We start from the raw sequence: 20972 nt of genomic DNA, 5'->3' as shown, positions 1-20972 counted from the left end.
CAGAATTCTAACATAAGTTACTGCCAAAACATTGCACCTGTGTGTTCTTGCAAACTAAAAACTAGTTTACACACAATTAATACAACACTCTATCAGGAACATGACTTTATACACAGAAGATGTTTTATAAAAATGGAAAATATATGATATAACAAGATGGTATTAACAAAAACATTACTAACCAAATTTCCTAAGCACCATAATTAACAACCTCTGGTATTATTCCTTGACTTTTTTCCTGAGAAATCGCAACCTAGTTAGCTTCTAGATCATCAACTACTACGAGAAGTAAGATTTAAAAGGAGACTGATCATCCAATAGTTTGGGGAGAGGGGAGGAGAAGATAGATAAATTTCCAGGAATACAAGCAATTCTTGACATTCCTCAACTCCAGCTTTATCAATTGCCCAAAAGAGAAAAATTCCCTCTACGTTATGCTGTGTTACTTCAGTATTGCTAGGTCTGACAGCTTTTTAAAAAACAGCTTTAAAGAAGTCTACAGTCAAAAGAAATGACAGTAAATAAAGCCAGGGGCCTATACCAAGCTGCTGATTAATTCAGTGCACAAACTCCAATTTATTTGTGTGTTTCAACAAGGGGATGAAAATTAAGCCTTCTGAAACAGAACCCGGCTTTTTCATAATAAGGTCATTTTGAGGAGACTGTAATAAGCCTAGGTTTCTTTCCAGTCACAAACAGGACATTTTGTTAAAAACCAGAAACTGACCACATTTGGTGTTACACTGTTTCCAAAGTGTGCCTTTTAAGTGAGATAACTTGAAAAACAGAAATTTGGAACCAGTTTTATATCAATTCCTACCTGTCTACTCATTGTCACAAAATCCAGAATGATAAAAACATCAGTTATAGAGCTCCCATACAAAATGTGAGCATACTGTTCTGCTTGCTTTGTCCTGTTGTTCTCCTTCGGAACACAGACGTGATCTTCCAACTTCAATGCCATTCAACATCAGCTTCTTCGAAAAGCTATATACTTTTATTTCTATTTTACATTTTAGCAAGCTTGTCTGCTAAAAAACCCTAAATGTAAAAGAACCAAAACAAGCAAAAGAGAGAGGTTTGTTTGTTATCTCTTCCAGTGGGTAAATGTAATTCATATTAGCATGTAAATCAATGGGGAATCACACCATACACCTATCCAGTAGCTCACTAAACATACTGGTTTAGCCCTTTGTGTAAATACTTGGGAGTTTAGCGAGAGTTTTTAATTCACATCAAAACTTTTCTGAAACTTCTGTTTTGATCTGATCATCAAAGGGATATCAAAAATGTATTTTGTTCTATTTCATGGTCTATTCTACAATACTGAAAGATATGCATTTACTTTTTAAATTTTTTATGTAAGAAATTCTGGATTTCTTTTTTCTTAGAACCCATTTCTTGAAGATAAAGCAGATATCAGAAAGCCACAGTAAAATTGTAAGCATTGACAACATTGTATATACTACAATTAAACAAAATTCTTTTGCAGAATAGAGCACAAGTGTTAAGCCAAGTTCTTCTTTCCTGGACGTATAAACAAACGCTACAGAGCCAAAACCAAGAGGGCCAAATTCTAAACCAGAACGAGTTTTTGAACAGAGCGCTCTGGAAAACAACGTGGTTTTTTTTCCATTGCAACACAAGTGGCTACAAAGACACTTTTCAAACTAAAAAACAGAAGATGCCTGCAGTAACAACCCAGCTCAAAAAAATCACTATTAAGTTACATACCGCCTCGAGGTTGAGATGAATCATTACTACCAATAATTACTGGAACACCAGCATCTTCCAACTTGATCTTCCATTTTTCAATTATTTCAGCTGAACCATCCTAGAAAAATGATGACATAGATACAGCTATTTTAACTTGTATGGTGAACCAAACACAGTCCAAAACAAAAAGTCCTATCAGAGACAGTATTTACTTGGACCGTATTTTACATAAGGTCTGAAACATACCTTACTGGCATCATTAAAAATTGACAGCTCCATGGTTTCTTTAAAATCTTGTTCCCAAACGGACTTCAAGCATTCATCTAACCAGCATTCACTATTGTGAACAGGCACAATGACAGACTACAAAAAAACCAAACAAAAATCCAAATGTATGTCAGTAAGTACTATTTTTGTTTACTTACAGTATGAGTATTAATTAAAAAAGGGAAGTGCCAGATCCTTCTGAAACTAATTTCCACAAAAAATGCATCTTAAAAATATAAAAGTAGGCAAAGATCCTTTATTTTCATTATAAATATGCAATTTGCTTTCTTCTCTATCAAACTTTTTTTTGTTTTTTGAGTTCTACAAGATAGCTTTTGATAGATGTCCAAGGAAACTTTAAAAGAGACTACTGAACCAAAAATGCTAACAAAACACCTATAACACCACACTAACCTGTTTCTAGTATTCCTGCATTTCTTACAACACTCTTTACTTCTGTCTTCCATTAATGTAGCTTACTCAGCAGTTTTTCTTTAGGCTTACTATCCAGTTGGAGATGCTTATATATACATCTTGGCTCTAGCCATGTTTCTAAAAATGATTCTGCCTAAAACTGCTATTAAGCACATTAGAAGATGACATATGACATAGTTCCACAGTCTACCATTACAATTGCAGGCTTCCCTATTATAGCCTCTATTGGTTCAGCCACATACATGCAAAGCATGAAAACTTATCTGAAATATTTTAAAATTGGTTAGAAACCAGAGACGAGGGATTTATCTGTTCAGTTACTCACCACTGTTCTAATTACCCCCAAACTGCCAACACCCCCCCGCCAAAATTCTTTCAGTATCTCAAAAAAAGAATATATTCCATTCATAGAATGCAAAGTCCTAAGAAATTAGTGCAGTAATACACTGGCTATGTTTGTAAAAGGAGAGTCCAAACCCGTACCTCCTAAGATCACTTATAGATGGGGAACTTAAGGCAAAGAGCCTAAGTAACTTGTAAAAAGTCTCACGGGACATTTTAAGAGGTTCCTAGAAACAGAACTTAAACTCCTTATCGTGTGGTGTAACCATAAATGCATAGCTTGAACAAACAGAGGATTAGTTCCTATTTTGAGCATGTGAAAATCTTAAGAACCAAAATACTAGAATACTACTGAAATTGAATTATTCAAGATTTAGTGACATGTGAGTACATGTACACTGTGCAAATACATGCAAATGCATACATTAGTAAGCAGATTTTGTAGACATTTAGGAGTGTATTTTTGGTTTATTTTAGAGTACGATGTATGGTACAATGATTAACAAATAAGAAACTTAACATTTCACAGCAAAATACAAAAAAATATACTTGTCTAAAATGAACTAACATCCTGATTTTTGGCAGGAGGCTGTAACAGGCAAAAGGGGTATTCAAAAGAAGCAGGAAGAAAGCTATCTAAAATTTTAAGCAAAGCAGGTCTTTGACTTCCATGTTGGAGAGCTACATAAGTAAAATAAGGAGAAATTTAAAAAAAAAAAAGTGAAATTTATTACCAAATAATTACAATTACAACATACAGACAAAAAAGATTATTTCATAACTGTCTCAGATTAGTGCTTTGAGACTAAATAAAATAAGCAAAAGTCTGAGATTCTAAACCAATATATTCAATTTACTCAGAATTTTAATATCCTTTATGTCTAGATGGCAATTAAAATACGACCCTATACATTCATACTAATCAATCAAATGTATTCATTCAGAAAGAAAAGGATTCTCCAATTCTTCCAATGACAATATAAACTAGCTACAGTTTTGCACATCCAGAAAAATCAATGATTTTTCCAATTTGTTTTCTAATGAACTCAGTAAAAATTTGACTACGCCACCACAAACTAGCTTCATATTGGCTTGAAAACTGTGAAACTGAAACTTCTCTGCTTTTTTCCAACATGAACTCCTGTTTTAAGTCTGGACAGCAGTGCAAAATATCAAGTTTATGTTTGGACCTCTCTGTTTAGTTTGAACTGAAACCAGAAAAAACAGTACTTTAACAGCAGCACATATAAAACAATCCATAAATACCTGATGCCACTAAGGTACTCTAAACTCAACATAATAACTCATAATATATTAGCATGCTCCTAAACACATTACTGTGAGCAAGTTCTACTTCCACAGAACTCTCGCAATGTTGAGCTAGGTGCCTGCCAAAGTAAGGTACACAGCTGAATTGCTGATGACACTTCCATGTAAAACCTGAAAAATTAACAAATCCATACAAATAATGTACACAGCCACATGATTAAAATATCAGAGTACTGCTGACATTGTATACTAAAGGTTCCTTAGGTTCTACCATTCTTACCCAGTTTGCTGGTTTTCTGTGTTTACTTTTTTTTTAAAGCCAAAAATAAATTAAAAACACCGCAGAGCTAAACTTTCATTTCTCCCTACTTCACTTCTACATTTGTAGCCTAGCTTAAAAGTTGCAGTTGCTACTTGTCCTGAACTGGGCATTCATAAATTGGCCTTTATCATCGTGTGCTATATCAGAATACTTCAGTCTCCTTGGCTTATTTAAAGAGGGAAAAACATGAACCAGGGCACTTGCAGGTGCAGATTCATAGTAAAAAAAACAGGTGGCAGTAACCTCAAGAGACTGTGTCTATTTCTTCTGTCCCACAACAAGATCAACTACAGCTACGTCATTGCTGACAAACCATAATCTCCAGGGACAGAAATACCAACCTTGCTAAGGCAATCTCTAAAAGCAGGCATAAGGGAGACCTGGAACACAGTTTTCCCAATGTCTGAAGTCCTTTTGCTGCAGTTTATGCCAACTACTACTTCCCGATCCCAGCATAGATTATTATTCTGGTTCTCTTTGCAGCAGCCTTTCATGTATTTGAAGACTGCTACCATAACAGTGAACAACAGGAATACACATAAAGCTCTTTCAAGTAATTTTGAGTCAACACAGGGATGTAAATTGCAAACAACTAATGTATTTTTGTCATTATAAGATCAACCGAGTGACAACGGAGTCAGAATTATAATTTCATTAGCTGAGACTTATTTATAGCAGAATCCAACAGAGGAGCATTTTCATAGCCTATGAGCCAAGTACTATGGTTAAAATACAGAACTATGAATCAGATCTGGATTTGAACATTGTGACAGTACCTGGCATCACACTAACTTCACACATTCTAGAGTAAGACCTGAAGCGATTTTAGTTATTTTTAGTAATGTAGTTTTGCCATCACTAAGCTGAAGATAATTATTCTTGGCTTCACTGCAAAGTGAATTTTGATGTATGGCAAAAATGACAGAACGCAAAATGGTTAACAGGTAGTTCAATCCCCTTTCTTCTACAAATGTATTACTCCGCCAAAAAACTCCCTCCCTCAGCTAGACCACTGAAAAACAATACACCAATCACAGGATTGAAGAACAGTAGAGAAATGTGAGGTTTTAAAAAAAAGTGTCAGAAATCGTGCAACTGAATGTTTTACATCCAAGAAATCTCGTTTCTGGCATTACCACCATCATCCTCTACTAAGAATATATACGGTAACTCCAAAGTGAAAACTTATTTTCAGTTTCCACAAATTTCAGTTCAAGTAGACTCCTCCCTGCCTCCCTATCTGAATGTGGAAAATAATTTTTTTTAAATCGTTTTAACACTGCTGAAGATTTTATATAAGTCAGAAACTGTTATTTTCAAATGAAGTTTTCATATGAGTCATTACTCCAAACCATTTAGAAACTCATGGCTGTTGGCAGAAACATACTGGTTTTGTCAAATCTCATATATGGGATACTTTAAATAAACCCAGAGAGGTTTATTTTCAGGCCACAAACTTTGACCTGCCTTTAGGATCCGAGACTCCGTGAAGTTGTTCATCATTTTTACTTGCCCACTGATCTGCGTGTTTTTGTTTTCCAGATGCGTGCCTCACTAAACTGTCGCCAAACAACATTAGTTGTATAAGTTTGCAGAAGAAAAAATTTTTAAAAAATTTTTAAAAAAACAAACATTGTTACAGGGAGTAACAGAAGAATGAAGTATTGTAAGAAAATTTAAACCCCGTCTTTTCAAACTCCGCGTCGCCAGACACGCCCCGCCTGCCTTTCGGTAAGGCCAACCAGCACAAAACCAAGGCCAAAAGCCCCTCCTGAAAAACCCCGCTGCTTTCCTCCGCCAGCAACCGCGGCACCTACAAGACCTCCAAGGCAAGGCGGCGGGAACGCGCCTCGAGTGCCGCAGCCGCTCAGGACTCGATCCTTCCCCCGAGGCCGCGGCTGGCCGCCCGGCCCGGGGCTCCCCCCCACCCCGCCCGAGCCTCAGCCCGCGCCCGCCCGCCGCCCGCCCGCCTGACACGTACCACCTGGACGGCGCGGCCTCGCCCCGCCGGCGCCCGGGGGGGCACGGGGCGGCGGGCAGCGGCGGGGCTCCCGACGGCTCTCCCCGCCTCCGCCATGGCCGCCTCCGCCCCTCAGGGAGGAACGGGGTGGGGGGAGGGGACCGCTCGCCCCGTAACGCTCTGGAGGAGCCGGGGCTCCCGGCCGGGGGAGCGGGGGCAGGCTGCTGCCTCACACGTACCGCCCCCCACCCCGGGTTTCTTTGGAGGAACTGCCCCGCCGCTCTGCCTCCCCTTCCCGGGGCCGAGCAGCCCGCCAGCCCGCCACCGCCACGTCCCCTCAGGCCCCCCCACCCCCGTGCACCGGGGCGGCGGCGCGAGCCCCCCGCTCCGCGCACGGGGAAACCCCGGCGGGAGGAACAACGATAGATAAGGCGGCTGGAAAGGCCGGAAGCGCCGCAGCTGCGTTGCGCGACGGTCTAGGAGGGCGGTGAGCAGCGAGGCGCTGAGGAGACGGAGGGCGGGCTGAGCAGCGCTGCACGGGGCGGCTGCGCCGTTGGGCTGGGGGGAGCCGGGGGCGACCCGCAGGCCGTGTCCCTTGCTCAAGAAAGATGCCTTGGCCGGGTGCTGCGGTGTGGCGTCTTAAAGTTTGAAAAAGTTGCTCCTCGCTGCGTGTGGGCGATCTCCTCCGGCCCGGCTCGGGGTGTGCTGCCCAGGCCGTGGCAGGGCTGAGGGTCCTGCCTGTGGAGGCTCTAATGTTTTAAATAAATGGTGCCTGCAGTTTCCCACCTGTTCTCTAATTACATTTGTTACTTTTATTTCTCCAGTCAGCACTTTTCTTGGTCAAGACTGGTCTGTTCAGTGCTGTGAGTGCCTTTTTTTATTTTTTAATAACCTTTTAAAGTGGGAAAATACTTGCTGGTGGTAATGATATCATTATTAATCATTTACTTGCTGAAACTACGACTGTGCAACCGCTTATTCCCTTGAAAGTATTCACAACTAAATGGAATCGCAAGACCAGGCCCTATACAACAACCTATTCAGAATTTTTAAAATTTGCACAAAGCAATCTTTGTTGAGCAAAATCCTGAGATTATCCCTTGTTTATCTGAAGAGCCTGTTAAACAGCTAGACAATTCAAGGAGCAAACAGAGCAGAGTTATCTTAAAATGTTTGTTGGCACACAAATCTGAGAACTGAGGAGGTGAGGAAGACAGCCAAGCAGTAATTCACCCTCGGAATCTATTTCAAATTATCTACACAGCTTCTCTCCATCCAGCCTGAGTTTAATCTCTCTGAGAACAGCACTGCTAAATGTGATCATTTCTTTTTTCTGGCGATGAAGGCTGCTAGCACTTTTACGTTGCCTGTATGCCTTGCTTTATCTAAGAAAGTATAGCAGAGTATTGCTTTACTTTCGCTGAACCAAACAAAAGTCCTAGTCAGGGACCAGTGCCTCATTATGCGAAGCAGTCTACAAAATACAGAGCAAAGCCCATGCTTCCTTCCCCAAGGAAAGTACAGAACCAATCAAAACCACCAGAAATGTTTTCTAAGTTACATTCTGTAGCTGACCACAGAGGGTAGTTAAATACAAACATCTACTTAAAATGTTGTTTTCATTTGGGGGGATTTTGGACAGACTTTGAAAGACCCACAAGCATGCAGAAACTGTTCAGTGGGATTTTCAGCGCAACCTAGGCATCTAACTTCCATTGTGACAGTTGTTACCTACTGGCTTTTGAAAATATAGCGGGCATTTCTGTGTTCTTGGGCAACTAAATAGTTTTCAAAATATAGTCCATTGTTTCAGTGCCTATTCCTCTTTCGTGTGGGTCAGAATGGAAAGAGAGCTAATGCTGTCATGACAAACTCGTTTAGAAGCAAGCAAAAATGGTTTGGTCCTAGTTGTACTTCCAATTGCTCTACTTCAAAGATTTTTCAGAGTGGTAGGGAACAGCACACAAAGCGGTTCTTGCAGCTAAAAGCATTACAGAATCAAAGACATTTCTCATCGTACTACTTTTTAGCTTTTATTTCTGATAAAACCATCTCTTGAGGATCCTTACTGTGAACCTAAAACTTGCAAATGCTGGAGGCTTTAGCTATCAAATAGAAATTTTCCTCATCTTGATGGAAAGACATAGTATCTAGGAAGTCGTTTTGCTTTCTTTACATTTGACTCTGTCATTTCAAAAATGACACAGACTAGTTATAGTATGGACAGCTTAGACCTATTGACTTGTGAGGACAGATCTCAACAGATTTCACTGAGAGTTTAAAAAAAGATAAAAAAGGACTGCTTGTGCAGGGTAACGCTAGGGTTATTTAGGCCAAGTAGTCTTGGGTTTAGTTTCTTTTTGAAAAGGTCAAACTTTAACTGAGGGGGTAAAAGAATATCCTTACAAACAAATCTGTTGGTGTTGTGGAGCATGTGGGCAACTTAATTTAGTTGTATCTTTATTGGAAAGACAGAATGAATATAGAGTTTTCTTCTAACAAACACATTCATCACTGAATTTACAAGCTTCAGTACTGAAGTATTTCCAGAACACACCATATTGAAAGGATCATTCAACTGAGTAGGTAAAATATTCAGCTTAGAGCTAGTTTTGAAACCACTTCTGTTCAAAGAATGCTTTGGGCTTCCAAAAACGCTCAGTTATTTTCATAAAATGTCACAGTTGAGTGGCAAGAGATGCAATACTTCTCATTATAGTACTACACGGCAGAATGGGACTTCAGAAGCTCATCTAGTAGTCCTGCCATCCTGAGACAGGATCAACTTTGTCAGTCCTGACAAATACCTACTAGCCTGTTCTCAAAGGCCTTCCTCCAACAATGGGGGCTTCGTAACATCCTCAGACAATTTATTGCAGTCCTCGCTATCTTCACCCTTAGAAAGAATTTCTTAATATCTATCCTAGACCTTGCTGTGATTTCCAAGCCCCTTCAAATTTGGCAGGCTAAGATCTTTTCCCCCTAGCAAAAAGATCCAGACAACCTGTCATCTCCCCAGTTTTTGAGCTGTTGAGCCTGAGCCTATTGCCTAACTTTTTCCTTTTGCACAGAAGCTTCGTGCTATCTCTCTCCCTCCACAGACTAAAGTCTTCCGCTCCCAAGGTACAGCTCCTCAGTTTGAGTCCTCTGTTAGTAACAGGAGTTTAAATATTTTCCTTTAGGCAAAAATTATCCTCCTCTTCTTCTGCCTTAGTTGATTCAGCACTTTGACCACATTTTAGGCAAAATGTGAAAAGTTTTGCTGGGCTATTTAAAAAAAACCCCAAACCAAAAACCTTAGCATCCTATCCTGCTTTTTTGCAGGCCTAAAAAAAATACCCATTTCATAATCAAAACACACTGAGTCAATACAAACGAGGAAGCCAGTAACCTGCCAATGGTAAGACTAGACTCTCTTATAAAGGACACAGCCCAACATCCCTTAAGCCTGTATCTCTGCCCTGAGAGGCTCCCTCAGCCCCCTCCCTCCTTAAGGGGTCCTCTGATAGCCCTCTCCCGAGGGTTTTTATCCCCTGCAGCTGTGTGCCTTCTCAGCTGCTTTCTTGGTAATGCCTCTGTTAACCCTTTCTTTGCCTGGAGGGTTTGCAAACTCCATCCCAAATCTGTTATTCCTTATCCACCCTGCACACAGAAAACAAGTCATTCCCTTCCTCTCCACAGCCACAATTTATATATTTGCAAATGGTTGTTACCTTTCCCTCCCATCCCGCTCTCTTGTTAAGGTTATGCACATCTGATTCTTTCAGTCTTTCCTTGCTGGTCATGCTTTAGACCTCTCTTTATTCTCATCACTCTCTTCTGGACTCTCTCTGGTTGCTTTGCATCTCCACTGGAGAATGAGACCCAGCGCCAGACCTAGTTAGTGTTCCCGCTGGGGCTGTACCAGTGCTGGGCAGAGCAGGATTACTTCCCATGTCTTGCAAGCCATACTCCTGTTTGCACAGCTTAGTGCAGTGTTTGCCTTTTTCACAATGGCTTGACACTGTTGACTCCTAATCAGCTTGTGATCTATTATATCCCCTAGATCTTTTTCTGCATGAGGGAAACAGTATTTTAGCAGTTTTATTCCAGTCAGCCACATGAGAAGAAAATGACTGAAGTAGTGTGAGTGAGATTATCTGCTTTGTGCTTCAATACCAGAATTGTTTACTGGTTTCCAATTAGTTACATGTGTACACCCCGTTAAGGGAGTTGCACAAGGGTTGCTAATGCCTTCCTTTGGCCTTCAGAGCCGTTATTACTAGCGGGGCTAGTACCTAAGAGTTATTTGGGCCAATTTCCCTGTGTACTCAAGACTCAAATGCTCAGCTGAAATTGCTGGGCTAATTGCTCTGAAGAAAACCTGAAGATAATTTAGGCATATTGAGTTTGAATAACCTCACTGAAAAATGCTGTTGCTCTTCAGAGAAGAACTGTTGTATGATACATTTCTCTCTTTGAAACATAAGCTGTCGTTATAAAGGATGTTGCTGTTGCTTGTTTCTTTTTTTAAAATGAGTCAATCTGAAGAAGTCCGTGCTTGTTTTTATGAGTTGGCAAATGTCACAAATATTCTGTTAACAGGAGTACTGGACTTAGGTACCTTTGCGGGTGAACTAGAAAGATCCCATTCATTTCAGTACCAGTCCACAGCTCCGAACATACACTCTTCTTGACCACCACCAGTCATTCCACTCCCTGTGCACTTTCATTTCATGTCCTCTCATCACTCTGCTGGGCCACACTGCAATTTTGTGCAGGTTCCCTGTTCTGCTTGAGCTATTCTCTTAGCTGCTCTAGTTCAGGCGGTTGAGTGTACATTTATGTTTAGTGCGGTTTTGTGGCATTAAGACTGCAGGAGATAAGGTAGTGGCAAGGGAGAGGCACAGTTCTTCCACAGAACTGAACAAGATCAGTGCAGGTTTTTCTCTGCCTAGGGCTTCAATAATTGAGCAATCTTAAGCAAAGTTAGACTTTTATTTGGTAATCTTTTCTTAAAAGAATGTTTCTATATAATGCTGTGTTTTTAAAATACAATAAAAGAAACACCTTTACTTTTTAGCTGGTGAACTCTGCTGGAGAGCCCAGTCATACGCAACTGATTATGGTCTAACCACCTGGCTAATGCAGTTTGGTTTTGTTATTAAGTAACCAATCTGAAACCCAGTAAAGTAATAATGGTATTTTCCTTACTTACCCAAAAAGCTTTATAAGTGAGTTATTTGGAGGGAAAAAATCTTATTTACAAAAGATAGCAAGATTCAGATAATGGAAATAGATAAAAGTTAGCCTTGAAATCCCGTTTTCCTAATCTTGACAAGTTCCTGTGTGCCATAAGTGATAACCCTTGAGAATCAAAGCTTCTACTTGAAGAATAAACCTTTAGAAAGTTCAATTTAGGTTCTTTGTTTTTCAAAACCAAACCTCTGTTTGATCTTCTTGATGACTGACGTGTTAAACACTGATGAAATAAAGTTATGCTAGAGAGCTGAGGAAAGTAGGTGGAATTGTATATTTCCCAAAGATTCACTGTTAAATTCATACTGTCTACAGTCAGAATTTTGTTGAACTTCAGTACCTTTGGGACCTTAAACTTCTTTGTGTATAAGTACAGGAAGCATCTGACATTTTAAGATGGGAAAGTGCTTAAAGAAATAAATCACATCCCTACAAAGGAATGTATACATAACAGGAACTGGGATGTGTATAATATACAGAGATCCACAAGACGATGTATTGGATGCACATCTTTATATGACATACAGACAGGAAGGGAAATGAGTAACGTTTTGAATTATGAATTAGCCAAAGGCCTCTGAAGAAAAGATTACAAGAATTATATAGCTCTAGAGAATACAGCAATATTTACTTAATACATCTTCATTGAAAATAGAATTCAATAGGTTCTTTAAATCTTTATACTACCCTATAAAAGACATCTTATTATATCATATCTTATTATATCTTTTAATATCATTCTTAAAATACTAATCTACTCTGAAAAGTGGGGTTTAAAGTACAGTTTATTGTGACTAATTCCATTTCAGTTTTGTTTAACTTTCAAGCAAAGACTGTTTTTCCATTTTCCTGTAAATGCCAATTCTTCAGACTCACCCTGGGTTATGAAATTCAAAGTTCTTTCAGGTTCATGCATCTTCAGTAAAACAGATTTTACAGATTCATTAAAGTTAATAATACTGCTGATAATACAAAGGCTAGTAAGCAGCTTACTCCCTTGCAGCTATATTGGCTGTGTGTTGTAAAAGAGTAGTAAAGAAGTAATTCTTGTCAGAAAATTGACCAGATGTGAGCAAAACAGAGACAGGAAACTGTTCTCTTTCAGTGGAAAGCTGTTACTCCATTTTTATGTACTTTCTTTTCTGAATGTAACTGGTTTCAAGGCCAGGAAGGCCTTTGAACAGCCTGACAAATATGCTGCTAACCTGGGGACCTCCAGCTCTATGAGGAAACAAGCCAACATAGCTGTGTAAATGGTATCTGTGATGGCTTCTTACTATCTTATCCAATAGTGCATGTGGCTCCTGGGCTGTGGGAGGGATGGAGGCACAGCCCCAGGGTGAGATCATCTGTCAAGTCGAGACTCGTGATAGGGACATCCTCATGTTGGGCCACTGAGCCCAACTGGAAGACCTGTGGGCTGCTGTGGGGAGTAGGAGGTGACGAGACCACCGGGCTCTGGGGACTGCACAGCACTGCTGCTTTTCCCTGGCTGCAGGGATGCTGAGAAGAAGCCGTAGCCCCATGCAGCATTAGGGACCGTGGGGGCTGCCAGCATTGGAGCATGTGAGAGAGAAAGGAAAGGAAGGTCTGGAGCTCCTTAGACCTCAGCAAATCTTTCTGTATAATAATCCTTTCAAAGGACGTTATCAATTCACAATAATTTTGTGTGAATAAACTGACAATTGTGTCAAGTTGGGGTTTTTTTAGGTAAGGTTATGACATCTTCTGTGGCATTACAGATAGAATTTGGCTATCAAAACTGCTTTAGGAGTAGGTCTATGGAGACTACATTGTTGTGCTAGCAGGATATAAGAGATGACAGTAAATTATTTCATTCTGTAGAGACTCCCTGGTAACATCATCCTGATGGCATTAAAGCCTGCAATAAACCACCATACACAAAAGTCTCTGCTTCTCCCTCCCTGTGACAAAATCCTTACTTGTCTACTTCTGCTGAATACTCTTATTCTTTCCATAAGCAACCCAGCTACTTAACTTCTACCTAAACTTTCCCTTCCCAAATAAGGTGCTTCCTTTTTTCTACTGCAAGAGACGGAGAGATTCAATTTCACCATCTGGGAAGCCAAGATCCTCATTTTGACTTTAAGTGAAATCAACTAAAAATAGCATTTTCCTAACATTGCTTCTTGTGCTATGTCCAATATTCTACCTATTGAGACAGAGTTCAAGAATATATAGGTGTCCAATTCCATTGATAGCATTGGCCTAGAAGCAGATCCTGCAGGTGTTTAAATACTGGGGTATCTGTATATGCATATGAGAAGTTTCATTTAGTTTTAAAACCTCCAACTGTATAAAGTTGTATTTGTTAGCGTTTTCATCATGGGTTCTCAGCTTACTTATGCGCCCAACAACCCATGTGCCAGTTGTGGTTATTATGCATGTAAACTTGAACTTTGACATTTCATACTGTTGCAGAACCTTGGTATGTGCATTCCTTTATCTTCCCACCGTCCCTGCAGTTGCTCTTCATTATTGTCAGTGCTTATTAGTTAGAAAACTACATTCCATTTTGTTTAGGCCAATTAACTGGTTGGAGAGAGCAGCTTTTCTAGGATCCCTGCTAACTGTGTATCACCAGCCATCATCTACTGATTCATTAAATAAACCTGAGCTCTGCTCCACTTTTTAAAGAAGCAAATTCATGTTTCTCACTTGACCAACTTGCAAAAACTTTTCAGCCTTTTGGGTATTTCACTCTCTTATGACAATGAAAGGGGAAAAGACATTGTGTAGCCAGTTAAATGAGAGCTGTTGTATGAATTATTGTTGTAATTAGTTTATATGCATTTTCATGTGTTTAGGATGCTGTCTTCCTAAATGCCAGGGAAGAAGAATACCAGCAGAGGAAACAGTCCTTGTGCTGCTTCAATATTGTGACTTGCAGCCTGTCTGAAAGCATAACAAAGACTTGATTGTGCAAGTGCCCAGCTGATCCAACAAGCAATGAATAAGTGAGCAATGGTCAACAGTGAAGGAGTGGATATCACAGAGGGCAATTCAAAAAGGTTATAGTGCTGTGAAGTAAGGGAGGCGTGAAATGAAATAGAACTAGAGATACAAAGATAATCAACCATTTGGGTTAGTTCTACCTTTTTTTTTTCCTTGAAATAGTCCATCATTTTTGGATAAAATATTAAAAAAATATGACTGTAAACTGGTAAGACATAAGTCTTCCAGTACAGAAGAAAGTAATCTCATTCTTTCCGTCTAAACGAAGGATAATTTAAAAACAGAATCTGATCTAAGTGATGAGTGAGATCTCCAGAAATCTCCTTGAAAGACATGTTAGGTAGAATGAGACAGGTCACTGTTGGGGGAGAGAAGTAGAGACTGTCAGATTTTTGTGTCCATTCAAGCATTTGGGTCCACATAAGGCCCAACCCAGTCTTGTCAGCATGAGACCTAGGAATAAGAGAACGAGAAAGTTTGATATGTAACAAGAGGCCTCATCCTGTTCTTCATGGGAGCACAAGTATCTAGTGAAATCAATAGTAGGGAAGGATTCCCTTTCCTTCAAAGTCTTACACTAGTCTTTTTACCTTTGAATGGATTTGATTGGATTTTCAGCCAGAATTCTGTCTGAGAAAGCAGAAGATACATAGACATATATATTACCAGGATAGCAAAGTTCAGATTTGATACTTACATACTGCTTCAAGGACTTCTCCCAAAAGCATTGCAAGAAAGAGAGTTTGGGTAACCACAGCATCTTCTAAAAATATTAACATTTATTCTGGCTTCATGGTGTTTCTGAGTAAAGATAATTTCTAATTTGCTAGTCATTACTCCTCAGTTTTCATTAGACTTCATGGCTTGTCACTGTCCTTGGGACATTTCAGATTAAGATCTTTTAGGCTCCATACCTTCAAGTTTTCATGTTGTTTTGCCTTTGCCACTGCTCTCACAATATATTGGCAGACCACCATGAATTTGTGTCAATTGATTTTCAGAGTTCCTCATCAACTAAATTCAGCATCACAATATAGAGAAATGACTTTCAGAAGGTCATGCAAGGCACGGAGTGGAGACTTTGACAGAGAACCTAACTTGCCTCTTCTTCAGTCCATTGCTTAGTCAGTGGACTGTTTCTGTGGTCAGATTTGTTGGCACCTAAATGAGAGTGTAATTTGACTTAATAAAGCCACAATAGCCAAAACATGCTTTGAACCAAAGAAAAAGAAAAAAAAAACCCAGAATCTCTTTCAGCAGATGTATTGGTTGTCATCTGGAAACTTGGCAAAATAGAAAGATTCTCATCTGAGCTTCAGGTCTCTTTGGAGGAGTTTTCTTGCTGCTGACCTGGGTGGTGCTAAAAGGGACCTGGGGATGCCCAGCCCTTTACCCCTTCCTTCAGATACATCTGCCCTGCAAATACTGCCACAAAGCAGCACAAAGGACCCTGCTTTGTGGAGCAGCACAGATCTGATTTCATGATCTAATCCATTGTTTTTCCTTAAGCAAGTATGTAATAATGTCGGAATTTATGGATTAGTTCTACAATCCCTGATCTGCTTTAATCAGAATTAGTGCTATTCCTCCCAGAATGTTGCTGATAGGAGTACTGTACAGACAGATTGGGTATGTACAATTTTCATTTTTTCTCTGTTAATGCTGCAATATTTGGTAAGACATCACTCAGTGAGTGACTGAGTTTAAGAAGAAATGAAAATTAATGTGCTGTTAATAACAACCGGGCAAACCTCCCTGCCTTTTTTCTCGTAAAACTGCCATTGTATTCGGGAGGGGAAGTTTGTCATATAAAAACTACCCCCTGGGCCAAATCTGGCTCACAGGAGCTTGTCAGCCTTGCTCTAAAAAATCACTGTCATCAGATCTGAGGTTGATCTGGGCTCTGAAAAGACCTGCTGTTGAAAATTAAGTGTGAAATTTGCAAATGATTAAGTTGAATTATTTACCTTGTTAGTTCATCATGTCTGCAAAAATATTCTCTTCCCTTCTAGTAACCTAGCAACGAATACCCAGTGCACAATTATTTTTTTCACAATTTGTAGGAGAGTTGCATTAAAATGCATGTCAGTGTCTTTATTTCATGACAGGCATGTAGCAAACACACTGCAAATGTTTGTTTATCCTGGCAAGGGCTGGATTTGTTTAGTGTAACTTGCATTAGTTTTGTCTAAGTTCTGAGGCAGAAAGGAAAATATATTCTTGTTTTCAGATCAGTGTTACAAATACTCTCCTTAGCTTTGTTTTTATTATGAGAAGTGACTACTAATGGATTCAGACCTATGTCCTCTGCTATCAGATTCTCCCACCATGTACTGGCAACTTCTGAACACGTTTGAAGAACCACCGATTGCGCAGGCTGAGTCTACAGGTTGCAGAGTGCACACAGGCTGGAGGAACTGGAGAAAATGAAAAACTAAGCCAGGCAAGAGGATATATATAAAGATAAATATCAGCTTCACCAGTGGCATAAATTACGTTTTCTAAAACAGGAAATTAATGTTCATTAGATGGTAAAAATAAACAACTGGTCTTCCTGAAAAGTCCTCAGATTAAATGCTGGGTTTCTGAGTACTTTTTGGCAGACATTTTAAATACCTAGTTTATTGTGAAATGAAAAGAAAACACTAATTTTTGTGGATGAAATGCACAGGACTATCCCCAAAACAACAATATGCTGAGGCGTCTTCAGAGGTTTTTGTTTTTGACTTCAGCTTTATCCGGTCTCAGGCATGCAAGCATGAGTTAATGCCTGCAACCCAGAGGAGTCTCTAGGCTTAGGCACTAAATCCTCTGCCTGGGTCCCCAGGTCCTGAAACAGCTTTGCTGTGTGGGATGGCAAATGATCTGTGTTTCTTAGCCATCTTTTGTGCTTTGTGTTACCTTTTTGATCCTCTCAATAGGCTGCTTGGGTCCAGACATCATTCCCTTCATAGCTTTTCAGTTTGATGTGCAAAGAGTAAAAAGCAAATTCCTGTCTGCATGGGCTGGGTTGCTTAACAGTTTAAGGTGTTTGGAGGGGGGAATATAGTGAGAGAAAAGCACAGGAATCATTGCTGCTGTGATGTTGTGGCCCTTGGCTTGATGAAAACCAAGCTGTGTGGTTTGGGAAAATGGTCCTTGGTATCCTAAAGCTATGGTTTTAGCACTATCACAGAGCATAGGTTTAATCCTTACTCCACTTTAGACTCCTTGGCCAAGATTACCCTCACTCAGCCTCCCTAATCTGCATGTATTTTAGCTAGCTGAGGTGCTTAAATTAAGAGCGGTGTAGCCAGGAGTGTAGTCTCCCTCTGCAGTCAGCATGGTGAGGCAGGCACTTTGCAGAAGGTGATTCAGCTCTTACCTGGGCTGTTACCTGGTCTTGCAGAGGGGCTTCGCTCCCCATTGCTTCTGGGGACCCAGGGGAGGAGAGCATGCCTGACTTCCCTGCTTAAAGCCAGTGTTAGTCCCATGTTTTACCCTGCTCCGTAACTCTGAGATGGAAATAAACACCATGAGGAGAAAGGGACATTTATTTGCCAGCAACTCTAAGTGTAGAAATTTAAAAAGTAAAATATACTTACTGGCCAAACTACTGATTTGCCTTAAATGTCTAAGTATTCATGGTAAATGAATTTCATTGCCTGCAGAGGTAGCATCCCTGTTTTCACATTCCCTTGTGCAGTGAGAGCCGATAGGTGTAACTTTAGGTACACCTACTGGTTTGGCCACATCACAAGTCTGGGCATCTCCACTTTTTTATTTATTTATTATGGAGTTATGTCTTGTAATTAACTTGTCCAAATAATGTTGGTTTTTTTTTTCCCCAGAGTTTTTCTGTTTATCTGACAATTAAGACTGAAAATACCTAAGTCTCCCTTTTGTGCCTACAGCAAAATCCATTGATTTGGGTGGGAGCTGGTTGGGATCCTAATGCAAACATCCAGAGGCGGAAGCTGGATTGTGCTTGCAGCGGGAGCTGCCAGTTCAGTGGGTAGCTGTTTGTTTCAGAGAGCTGCCTGTGTGTCCAAGGGGAGAAGGACAGCTTGGCTCCCCCGCCCCCTCTTTCAACACTTCTGTAATGCTGCCTCACTCTTTCAAACGCAATCTCTAAATTGACACTGTTCCATCAGAAATCATGTTGTCCTATGACTTGATTTCAGGCATGCAGTTAACGCTAGCTGCTTCTAGGAGAGATTTGCTTATTTTTCTTTAAATGTGTGTTGTTTTCTGTTACATTCCAAAGGCCAAAACTTTTCCATTTAAAACAAGAAAAGCAAGCCGTGAGCAGTAGTGATTTAGGAGTAATAGGAACTATGCTCAGATATTACTACTAACAGAAGTAAGCAGGAATAAGCAGAAGGGTGCAATTATGGATGAGTGTATTTTCATTACTAATTTTAATTTCATGAGAGCAAGTAACACGTTCCCCCTCACTACACACACAGATTTCCCACTGTCCGTTCAGCCACTGAACCTCTCCCTGTTTTGTTATTCTGCTTACTCCTGCCCGTCCCCTGGATTTACCTTACAAATTCTATGTCTTTCATATTGCTCCCGTATTAATTTTCTATTGTCCTCTCTGTGGCTTGTTTGAATTCTTAGACCACTCTCTTCTCCCTCCTGCTTTGCCATGCATGCTGTTCAGCTAAGGCTTTGCCTTTCCAGAAAATACCCTCCTTCTCCTCCTTCCCCCTCCTCCTTGAAAGTTTCAGATTTCCCTTCCTGGCAGCCAGCGAGGGGCTGCACACCACGCACTAGCCGTTGGGTCTGCTCTGTAACCACAGGACCTGATTCACCTCCTGCAAGCTGAGTAGCGTGAAAATAAATCAGCTGAGAGGGAGCTGGTTGGGAGTTGCAAAACATGGGGACACATGGCGAAACCAACACATGGGCTGGGTAATGACCAGCAAGGCTCTTGAGGAGTTTGCAGTTCTCCCATATATATTCCCTTCGGGACAGCAATGCTGAGTGAGACCTTTCAACAGATTAGCTCTGCCACACTGTTTAAACCAGCTTTGCATGTTCAGCTGAGATGCTCTTAACCCAAAATCCTGCATCTGAAAGTGCCCTTACTATGCCTTCCGGCTGGGTCCCAACTTGGCAGGAGAGTTTTGTCCCTAATACCCAGGATCTAAACACAGCCATGCTTTGAAGAAAATGTAAATCCAGACCTGAGCTTGAGCCCATCTCTAATCACCGCTTGATTTTGTTTTCTCCAAATCTGCACATTTGAGTACTGAAGCAAATTAGTCATCTTGCCTTCAACAGGTTCTCCTCCTGCAGCCACCTGTTCTCCGAGTCTTTTAAAATCACCGCTGTTTGTGCCTGGGTTTGTAGCCGTGACAAGCAAATATTTAAAAGTGAATTTAGAAGCAAGTGTCTGAAGTGACTGTGTAGGTCCTCATCTTTGAGTTGCTCCTTGAGGAAGGCGATGGAACTTTATTGGGGTTCAAGTGTTCGAGTGTATGAAGCTGTTTCCAGAACCTGCGTCTCCAGTTCTGCCACATTAGGCCAGTGCAGTAACTTGGTGGCTTCTGTTTTCAGAGTAGCGTGAAGCCTTTGCTGCAGAGGATTTATGTTCCTTTTGACATTATACAATATTTTCCTCCCAGATTTCAGTAAAGTTCTGCTCTTTCTGAATTGTAAATGCAAAAAAATTACTGTTCAGAATGTTCTCTCTTGAAAAGATGTTTGCTTTTCACAGCTCAAACAGAAAACAGCTCAGTGCATCCAAAAGCTGCCTCACCCTTTGAGCGTGTTCCCAGATCTCAGCCAAGAGCACTACTATGGAATAGCTGTGAGTAGCCGGAAGAGCATTGTGGGGATTGAGATGCAAATGAGCAAACCAAACAGCCCCCTTCGCTGCAGAGGTTCCCTATCTCCTTCTGCCCCTCACTTTTGAACCGGGGGAGGCTTAACCTGGGCATGGCTCTGCAGCCATGAACCCTGGCTCTGCAGCCAGAAACGCTGGCCCTGCACCCGCAACCCCGGGCTCTGCACCCACCATCCTTGGCTCTGCAGCCACAGCCCTGGGCTTTGCTCATTTGTAAGACTCATCAGCCTGGGTCAGATGAAGAACAGTATCAGCATCATGAAGGCATGGAGGACAGGAGGGGTTTTCACAGCCCCCATGTTGCCATTACTTTTCTGGGTCCCCAGAACTAAATGCCGCTGCCTTTTCCGACTTAAAAGGGGGAGAATGAAAGCCAGAGGTAGTAGCCACTGCAAAACAGCACACACTGTTCTGTATCTTAAAAGTTCCCAGTTTTCAGGCAGTTTCAAAAGTTTGAAAGTGTAACGTGAGCAGCTGCCTGGGCACTTGTTTGTTTTATCAAATGCAGGGAGTTCGAATATTGCAAAGGAAATCAGATACAGTAAGTTGGGGGGCATGCAGAGGGTTGCACATACAAACACGGCGAGGAATAAAGCAATACGGTGTTTTCT

General features: G+C 40.8%; 1 protein-coding gene across 4 annotated transcripts in view; it reads right to left on the bottom strand.

Moving 5' to 3' along the window:
- The window catches only part of B3GNTL1 (UDP-GlcNAc:betaGal beta-1,3-N-acetylglucosaminyltransferase like 1), a 133439-nt gene extending 126393 nt beyond the window's left edge, over positions 1-7046 (bottom strand). The window contains exons 1-3 of one of the 4 annotated variants that reach the window (XM_030013164.2): positions 6333-7046; positions 1963-2079; positions 1735-1834 (exon numbers count right to left, since the gene is read on the bottom strand). In XM_030013164.2, the coding sequence (XP_029869024.1) occupies positions 1735-1834; positions 1963-2079; positions 6333-6428 (313 nt within the window). In that variant the 5' untranslated portion in view covers positions 6429-7046. Of the gene's footprint in view, positions 1-820; positions 983-1734; positions 1835-1962; positions 2080-6332 lie in introns of those variants that run through there. The other 3 variants (XM_030013160.2, XM_030013162.2, XM_030013165.2) reach the window with 3 other exon arrangements.
- Between the last annotated feature and the right edge of the window lie 13926 nt (positions 7047-20972).

Source organism: Aquila chrysaetos, chromosome 5 (genome assembly GCF_900496995.4).
Source record: "Aquila chrysaetos chrysaetos chromosome 5, bAquChr1.4, whole genome shotgun sequence".
NCBI classification, from domain to species: Eukaryota; Metazoa; Chordata; class Aves; order Accipitriformes; family Accipitridae; genus Aquila; species Aquila chrysaetos.
Note: the sequence above shows the minus strand (reverse complement) of the source record. Positions and strands in the feature narration are given on the sequence as shown.